At 39.9% G+C, this 10,004-nt stretch overlaps 1 protein-coding gene across 1 annotated transcript in view; it reads right to left on the bottom strand.

Moving 5' to 3' along the window:
- Window positions 1-7,060: 7,060 nt before the first annotated feature.
- Epm2a (epilepsy, progressive myoclonus type 2A, Lafora disease (laforin)) overlaps window positions 7,061-10,004 on the bottom strand; it is a 56,906-nt gene continuing 53,962 nt past the window's right edge. The window contains exon 4 of the mRNA XM_005389308.1: window positions 7,061-9,454. Coding sequence (XP_005389365.1) covers window positions 9,177-9,454 — 278 coding nt within the window. The 3' untranslated portion in view covers window positions 7,061-9,176. The remainder of the gene's footprint in view (window positions 9,455-10,004) is intronic.

Below are 10,004 nucleotides of genomic sequence, written 5' to 3'. Positions count from 1 at the left end.
CAGACAAAGGACTTTTATCTAGAACATATAAAGAATTTAAAAATATCAGCTCCCCCCTCCAAATTCAAAGACCCAATCCAAAAATGGCAGCTGAGATGAAGACACACTTCTCAGATAATGAAATACAAATGGCAAATAAATACATGAGAAAATGTTCAACATCATTAGTCATTTGAGAAATGCAAATTAAAACAACATTGTAATTCTCTTTCTTGGTTGGATCTTTCTGTGGTTTGGGTGTCAGTATAATACTTGCCTCCAGAAATGAGTTAGAGAGAATTGCTTCCTTTTCAATTTTGTTGAAGAGTTTGAGGAGTGTTGTTCTTAAATGTTATCTGAATTTCTTGTAAAATTCTATTTTGAATCCATCAGGGCCTGGGCTTTTCTTTATTGGTAAGTTTTTAATCACATTTTCCATCTCATTAATTAATACTGGGTTGTTCGGGATTTTTATATCTTCTTCATTCAACTTTGGTAATTTGTACATATCTAGGAATTTGTCTGTTTCTTCTGGGTTTTCTATCTATCAGAGTAAAGATTTTCAAAGTAGGTATTAATTATCTTTTGAATTTCTGTAGGATCTGTAGGGATTTCATCCTTTTCATTCCTTATTGCATGAGTACAAGTTTTTTCCTTTCTTTTTTTGATAAAGTTGGCTAGGGGTTTATCAATTTTATTTATTTTTTAAAAGAACCATCTCTTTGATTCATTTATTTTTTGTAGGATTTTCTTCATGTCAATTTCATTAATTTCTGCCCTAATCTTTATAATCTCCTCCCTCCTTTGGGCTTTGGGCTTGACTTGTTCTTCTTTTTCTAAAAGTTTGAGGTGCAACATTAGGCTATTTATTTGTTCTCTTTCTGTTTTCCTTATGTGTGTGTCACTCTAAAAATTTCCCTCTGAAGACTGCTTTCATTGCATCCCACAGATTCCAGTAAGTTGTATCTACATTTTTGTTTGTTTGTAGGTATTTTTTAATTTATTCTTTAATTTCTTCTGTGACCCATTGGTTGTTCAGGAGATTGTTATTTAATTTCCAACTGTTTATAGAGTTTTTGGAGTTCCTTTCATCATTAATTTCTAATTTTATTGCACTGTGGTCAGATAATATGCTTGGGATAATTTCAATTCTTTTGCATTTAGGTAGATATGCTCTATTGGCTAGAATGTGGTCTATTTTGGAGAAAGTCCTATGTGCAGCTGAGAAAAATGTGTATTCTGATGTTGTGGGGTGGAACATTCTGTATACATCTACTAAGTCCATTTGTTCACAGATTTGGTTCAGATATGTTATTTCTTTGCTGGTTTTTTGTCCAGTTGACCTTTCTCTATGTGTCAATGGGGTGTTGAGGTCCTCTATTACAATAATGTTATTAATTATTTGGGTTTTCATGTCTTTTTTTTTTTTTTTTTTGGTACCAGGCACAGAACTCATGACCTTGAGCTTGCCGGGCAGGCACTGCGCCGCTGAGCTAAATCCCCAGCCCCGAGTTTTCATGTCTGTTAAGATTTGTCTTATATAGTTTGCTGCTCCAATATCTGGTGCATACATGCTTATGATTGTTATTTCTTCCTCTTGCAGTTTTCCCCTAACAAGTATGTAGTGACCTTCTTTATCTCTTTTGATTGTTCTTGGTCTGAAGTTTATATTGTCTGCAAACATAATAGCTACACCTGCTTTTTTCTGGGTTCCTGCTGCATGGAGAATTGTTTTCCATCCTTCAACTTTCGGTCTATGGGTTTCCTTTTGAGTAAAATGTGTTTCTTGTATACAGCATATCTTTGGATTTTGTTTCTTAATCCACTCGGCCAGTCTGTTTCTTTTGTCTGGTGAATTGAGGCCATTTACATTTATGGTTATAACTGATATGTGCTGGCTTATCATTGTCATGTTATTTACTCGCTCTTGGTTTCCTAGTTTTTCTACCTGTTTAATTGCTTGCACTGCTTGAAGGTTCCTTTGTATTGTTGCTCTTGAGACTGTGGTCATTTTTTTCTCTGTCTAGAATATCTTTTAGTACTCTTTGTAATACTGGTTTGGCACTCATGAAGTTCTTCAGTTGTTCTTTCTTGTGGAAATATTTTAGTTTTCTGTTGAACTTGAAGAATAGTTTGGCAGGATACATCAGTCTTGGTTAGAGGCTGTTTTGTCTCAGGACCTGCAGTACTTTGCTCCAAGCTCCTGTCAGTTGGTTTGTGTTGAGGAGTCTGTTGTGATTCTGATGGATTTTCCTTTATAGATGATCTCTTTCTTTTCTCTAGCAGCTTTTAATATTCTGTTCTTTTGCTGAAGATCTGGAGTCTTGATTATTATATGTCTGGGTGTAGTTTTATTTGGGTTATGACTAGTTGTAGGTCTATATGCCTCATTTACCATATATCAGATTCTGTTTCCATGCTTGGAAAATTTCTGCTATTATTTCTGCAAATATTCTTTTTATGTCATTTGTGTTGCCTCCTGCTGTTTCATTGACTTCTATTAATCTTTCATTATTCCTCTTTGCCTCGTCTTGAAGCTGTTGAATTGATTTTTCCTGGTTCCTTGTTGATTTTAAGAGATCCTTTCTTTCACAATCACTAGCTGCCATGCTGTCTTCAAGATCTGAAATTCTATCTTTGGCTGTATTCAAGTGGTTTTGCCACCTTTCAGTGGAAGCTTTGTTTTCCTGGATGTCTCTTTGAATCTGTTTGCATTCTAGTTCATTCCTATATTGTTCATTTAACGTTTCCATCCATTGCCTATGTCCATCTATTTTTTTATATATTTCTTCTTTAAATGTGCTGAGCAATTCTTTCATTAATATTGTCATTTCATTTTCTGCCTGAGAGATTATTTCTGATCTGATCTCTTCTGTGGCCTGATAGAGTTGTTTCTTCACTTCCATTGCAATCATTTCAGCAATTTCAGGTGTGTGTTTATCAAGTTCTCCTATTTTGATGTCTCCTGGACATGTTCTGAGTGGGTTGGAGATCTGAGATTGCATTTTAGTCCTTCATCTTGCTGGATCAGGCAATTTTTACTAGAGAAAGGTACTGGAGTGCACCATGTGCATACCTGAAGAAAGAGCATTCCAAGTTGTATCAGTTTGTTTTCTGTTGTTATAACAAAAACTCCATGGCTGGGTACTTTATTCAGCTCACAATTTGGGAGGCTAAAAGTCCAAGATGAGAGAGTGCCAAGTTGGTCCTCTGGTGAGAGTACCCTTGACTATGTCACAACAAGGTGCAACAGAGCCAAGGGAAATCATTGCAAGCAAAAGAGTCCAAGTACATAGAGTGTATAACATACTCTAATGAAAACCAACCAGCATTCCATGAGGACTACAATAGTTCTTCCTGAGGGCAGTGACATAACTACCTTCCAGCAGGATCACCTCCTCACTTTCTACCAGTCTCAACATTGCCACACAGGGGACCATGCTTCTAGCACATGAGTCTTTAGGGAACAAAACTCATTCAGATCCTAGCAACAGCAAGCTCATGTCCCAGGGTTGAAGAGCACCTGAAACATTCAAAAGCAGCAGGAAGTCCCTATGGTTGCAGCATAGTGAGTGTCATGGGAGGTAGTAAGGATGGCAAAGGGATGAAAGAGGAAAAGATTGTGTAGGTCTTTGGAAAACTTTTACACTTGAACGACATGGGAAGTCACTGTATTTAGTACAGGAGTGACATGATCAAAGGAACAGGATCCCTCTGGCCACTGTGAGGGAGTAACTTTGAAAGGGATAGGATCTGTGATAGAGGGAAGGACAAAATCAGGAATATTAAGTAGGCATTTATTTCTGAAATCTAGTGTCACAGTCACCAGGCTATGACCAAAATTATTTGGTAATAGATGTAAAGCACCGAGTGTATAAATGTGACAAGCTTTCCTGATAGATCAAATGTGATGCCTTGGAAGAGTCCAGAATGACTCTGAGGTTTAAAACCTGCTACGATTTTAGTCTGTCCCCCAGCATTCATGTATTGGAACTTTAATTCCTGATGTGTTTGAGATGGCAGGTGGAATCCAGTTTGAGGTGCTGTGGTCATGGGGACAGAGCCCTCATGGGTGGATTAATGCCTTTTTAGGTACCATGGATGTTTTCCCCTTTTCCCTCTTTCACATGTGCCAGCTAACCTTTCTGTTTTGCCATAAGGTGAAGTAGCATGAGGTCCATGCCAGAAGCCAAGCAGATTCTGGCACATGCTTTGACTTCCAAATCTCCAAAGCACAAGACAAAATAAACTCCCTTTTTTTTATAAGTCACCCTTTCTGCTATAGCAACAGAAAACAGACTAAGACAGTACTTAAGCAATGAGAAGAACATTTCCCTGAAGTGAATTGGGAAAGACTTTTGCAATCATGGCTTAGAGAAAGAAAGAATGGAGTTGCTGGTACTACTATTCTTCCTCTTCCCTTTATAATTATTGCCATTTTTATAATGAGAAGTAGATTCATCAACATTTTCCCCACATTTCTAACCCTGTCAAGTACTGTAACAGACTTTCTATTGTTTTCCTAGAAAGTAATGAACAGCCGCACATCCACCCCATGATTTGCTCAGATCTTTACACCGAGATGATCCCTTTTAAGATCTACTCTTGCCCCTTAGAGCAGATGCACAGTGGGCACACCTCTCCAGTGTGGACATGGAGCCCTGACTCTGTCCCTTTACTGCCGAAGTCACATCATTTCCCTTTTCCCCAAAAATACCTATATGTTTTATATGTCACTGTTCTTCGCTTTTCTTCATTTTAGATACTTTTCTTCCATTTACCCAATTTTTATGAATCCTTCCCTCAATTCTTCCACACTGACAATACTGCCTGATATTATTCCCATTCATTCTCCTATCGTGCTTCAATCCCACAACAAATCTCCTGACCTGTCTTCCTATCTTACCCTTTTCCTCCAGATCTCAGTTAAAATTCTTTCCTATGGAAAATCAGTGGATGTCTCTAGGTCTGCTTGCTCCTCTGTAAAATAAACAAATTATGTTTGATTATCTTCAAAGGTATTTTAAGTTTTAACTTTTGGCTCTGTATTTAGATTTTCAGTGTTGCTGGGGTTTTTCAGTTGTTTATTATTTGTTTATTTTTGTCTTATGTGGTGAGTTTTCATTTCCTAACTTACTTTCAAATCTCCCATTACTGTAATCATTTCTTGTGGTGGATTGACTACTGGTGGTCAATTTGTAACACCCAGCTGAACTGAGTAAGTGTGGTGTGGGTTGTGGGAAGCCCACCTGAGGATTGTTGCCAGCAGCATAGGAGGTAGAACTGAAGAAGTGAGGCTGTTGGGAGCTGGTAGAAGCTGTTGGGAGCCTGTTGGAAGCTGTTGAGAAGCTGTAAGGAGATGTTGGTTCTCTTGGAGGACCTTGCCATGCTGGCTTTCCTGATGAACTTGGCTGTTTTCATCCTCCAAGGAGCTCAGGACCTTGTTGGCACTGAGAATAGCTTTGGTTCACTTTAGGGGAACTCTGGCCCTCACTTTGAGCATCGCTTCCTGGCTCTGGAAGGGAAGATGGTGCACTGCCAGTCTCCTGGAGAAGCTTGCTGCATTGGCTTCCCTGATGGGAACTCAGCTGTCTTCATCACTGGAGAAGCTCCGGACCTCACTGTTGCTGAGGATGGCTGTGGTAATTTTGGCGGGAGCTTTGGTTCTTATTTTGAGCATTGCTTCCTCACTCCAGTGTAGATCCCTCAGCTTGCTAGCACAGATCCTTCATCCTGCTGGTGCAGACTTTCCAGATTCCACCACTAACCTTTGGGCCTTCCCAGTGCAGCTCTGTGAAACAGGCCTGCAGAAGACGTTGTCATGGGCTCTGGGCCTCCAGTTGGATTCCTGGGAGGCATTGTTATGGGTTCTACGTCTTCACCTGGACTCATGCAGGACATTATCATGGGATCCAGGCCCTCATCTGGATTCTCTGGTCCTTAGTCTGTCCTTAGGACAGATTTTGCACTCTCTTGTATATGATTCCTTGGATGACTATTATGAATAATCTTATAAAATGTGTGTCCTGTATTATATTGTTCCCCTTATAAAAACCCCAAACCCTAACATTTCCCAAATCCTAATTTCTTTTTTTTTCAAATGATTTTCACCTACAACATTAATTTTGGTCAACAGAAATGATTTTTTTAGATTTTTTCCTAACTATGGAACAAAATAGGAGAAGGATAAAGTTTGAAGTCTAAAAGAAAATGTCTTAGTTACTATTCTTGCCACTGAGACAAAACACCCAACTCCAAAGTTAAAGGCAGAAACATTTATTTAGTTCATAGTTTGTTCAGGTTTCAGTCCATAATCAGCTGGCTCCAAGGCAGGGTGGCGTGCCAGAGAGCATAGCAAAGGAGAAACAGTTCATGGCTAGCAAAAGACAGTAAAAGTAGCAAGCAGCAAGTGACAAGCAGTGAACCTCTTTATATCCCATATATTCTATCCAGACTACCTACCCTTAAGGTGGAAAGCACCCAGTGTGAGGCAATCTTAATCCTAGCATTGAATGAATGCTAGGATTCATTCCCAGCAGCATATCCTTGATCCAAGTATCACATACCCCAGATCCACCCACCTTCAAAAAGCACTACCTGTGACTGCAAAGCTGGGGGGACATCTAGACATAGACATAAGAGAATACAATTTGGGTATGTCCCTAACATGAGATAAATCTTATGATTTTCTTTGAGAAATCTGTGATTGAAAAGTTTTGTGGCTTAATTTGTAGCTCAGTGTTAGAACATGCATTTAGTTCAATCCTCAGCACCCTCCCCGCAAAACTACTGTTAACAACCATGATAAGCAGCTAATGACATCATATCTGATTTGGTTTTTTTCACATTCCTGAAGTTTTCATCCTCACTTCTTTGTGGTGTGCCCACTTTTGACTTCTTTTGTCCTGAAACTGCCAACACTTATAGTTGAATGAAAAAGTAATGCTAAAAAAAAAAGAAAATGTAATGGTAACAACAAAAAAAATTTATCTCAGCTGACTGTTCTTTTACAAACAAAAAACTCAGTTACGTTCTTCTGGATTTTAGAATTAGATGATAACAAAACAACTCATTCCCAAAGATTTTTTTTAAATACTTTTATTTCACAAAAATTCCACGTGATTTTGAAATAAGAGAGGTTTTCACAAGACATTCCTTCATAGTCCTAAACTGATTTTATTTATCAGAGCAAAAAAGAACAAAGGAAAAAATTCACCCAAAAAAACTCACTCTACAGTAGAAATCTTATAGCATTTTTCTTAGTGTTAAGGAATTTCACACACACACACACATTCTTATAAATATTAGTTAGAATATTCCATTTTTAAGATTACATTTTTACTCAGCACAATGATCGTAAGTGGGTTCTTGAATACATCAGTGATTTCTAGCTATTTTTAGGAAGAGAGCTGGACTTCCCAAAACTCAGTGCTAGTTTATAATTTTAACATTGTGAAACCATAGGAGAAATGTTTCCCGTCTAGCATCCTCTGGCTCAAGCCAATGTCATTTCCCGAATGCCACCACTGCAAGACTTCTCCTACTACTCTGAGCTCTATTGGAACTTGTCCTGTGTCCTTCTTGTCTTCATCCCTCCTAAATCAAAGTCTTTTATGCCTATCAATATACATTTGTAAAAGAACAGAAAAATTAACAAGCACTATATTTAATTTTCAAAAGTGTAGGCTTTGAGACAAAGCAGCTTTGTATCTCATTTCATTTATTCAGCATGTGGCAAGGGATAGCTGATTTAACCTCTCTGAGCCTTAGTGTCTTCACTTAAATAATGGAGATAATGAAACCTCTCTTGTAAGGTACTATGAAGATGGAACTGGGTGAAATGGTAAAGCACCTCATAGCACATAGAGGCACTCAATTAAAACATACTTTCCCATCCTATATTCTAGCATGTCACTCAGTTCAGTCCTACTCTACAGCTGGTCTGTCTCGGACCTGTACATTTTAAAAAACAAAGTCTTGCTCCTCTTTGCAGTTCCTGTAGAATCCAGGGGAATGAGCTGCATGTTCCAGGGGCACAGTAACTGAGTTGTGCTAAGCTGAGGGCTGAACCAGGATCACACTGCAGCTATGGAACAGTGATCTGCAGATTCCGGCTCTTTTAAAAATATAGTTCCCCTCACACCACATTGGCCTTCAGATAACTCACTATGATTTAAAATAATTTGCACAAAAAAGAATTACTGCTCTAAATTCTTTAGCAAGTTATCAGAACACTGTTCCATTTCTCACTGCTGCAGAGGTCAATCTTGTCCTGAGAGGGACAAAACAGTTCATGATTGTAAACTGAAAAATCAAGTTGTTCTAAAAACAGCACTGAGTCAAATAAACTTGAGTTACAGCTCCAGATCATCTCTTAGTAGCCGTGAGACTTGGGCAAGAGACCTATGCTTATTAAACCTCAATTAGAACAAAAAGAAGGATTATTTTGCCACATGGGGCTGTTGAGTAGATAAGGGAGGTGATGCCTAGGAATAGACTTTAATAACTATGAAACGGAAAGCAAAAACCAAGCCAGGAAAGTCACTACTCTGCCCATATGAGCTTGTCTTCTATCAGGTTCTAGGCTTCCACCTTTATTCCCTGCTTTGGCAAATGACCATATTTCAGTTCAGTTCAACAGAAAAGCAGTGTGCAGTGTGTGTGTGTGTGTGTGTGTGTGTGTGTGTGTGTGTGTGCGCGTGTGCGCGCACACATATGCACACTGGGTGTATGTGTATGTGTACATGTGTAACTGAGCATCCACACCGGTGATGAAAACCGCACAACCTGATGTCTTCTCCTCACCATTCCATAGAGTTACAGTGCAACAAGAAAGTGCTCTCACGAGTCTACAGCACAATCCAGTCAGCACTTGTAAAGGAAGGGACTCTTCTGCCTGCAGCAGCCAGGACTGCACACACCCTCTTTCAGTCTGATGCTGGAACAGCACTGCACCTCCTTACTGCCTTTGGCATTGTCTCCGGTGTCAGTCACAGCTTCCTTTGTAAAGTATTTCAAAGATACAGCCCAACCAAAGCATAACAGACAGCCCCAGATGAAAGGGCAGCCTGGAACAGGAATAAACGCCCACAGTCCTTTCTGTTCAGGTAAGATCTCTGTTTCTAGGTCATTTGACAAACATAACCTCAGATTCCTTAAGAAACTGGGAGTGAGGTGCAGGGCGCGGGGGTGGCCAGCTACAGATTGCATATGGAAGAACGAAGCTTCCCAAACTTCTGGTAAAAGTCTTCTTGTGCCCGAGCCAGGGCCTCTTCATCAATGTACACGACCGGCCTCTTGGCCATGAGGAAGTACTGCACCTTCCTGGGGTTCCAGCCCATCACGTACTGCAGCCAGCCACACACAGCCGCGGTGGAGCGGCCCACCCCGGCGTTGCAGTGGACATATACGGTGTGGCCCTTCTCGAGAAGTGCGTGCAGGAGGCACACAGCTTGGGGCAGCATCTGCACACGGCCTGGGTGGGAGAAAGCACAGCACACAGACTTGAATAAAGAAACCTCCACTTCCCCCAGCCCATCCTTACGCCGCAGTGCCTCACACGCTGAGGCAGAGATGCAACAGTGCTTAACTGCTTCGTTTACAGCAAGAAGTGAGGCAGGTTTCAAACTCAAGAATAACAAAGTGGAAGAGAGTCCAGAGGCAGTGGTCCCCCTGAACCCTCACTTGATATTGGTGCTCTTTTCAGTCCCTTCACAATGAACGCACATTTCCTTCCAAAGAAAAGTCAAGTATCACCTATTGTCAGAAGAATGGGCTCTCACACCTGTCAGAAGGGTTTGCAGAGATGGGGCCATGGCTTCAAAAGATGTCAAAGCAAACTGGTTAAGTCCTGTCACCTGCATTTCATTTCACCCAAATGTTCAAACAACAAGCAAATCCATACAGATTGAAGAATCAGTATTTTTCATTCATTGGATAAATGCAATATGAAGCAGAATCTAATATGCTCATTTTTATTTGCCTAATGGAATGGCTAATTCAGAGTTGATACATGTGGGATAACT

Source organism: Chinchilla lanigera, unplaced genomic scaffold, assembly GCF_000276665.1.
Source record: "Chinchilla lanigera isolate Chin_1 unplaced genomic scaffold, ChiLan1.0 scaffold00035, whole genome shotgun sequence".
NCBI lineage: Eukaryota > Metazoa > Chordata > Mammalia > Rodentia > Chinchillidae > Chinchilla > Chinchilla lanigera.
The sequence above is the reverse complement of the archived record's forward strand: the minus strand, read 5'-3'. Positions and strand labels throughout refer to the sequence as shown.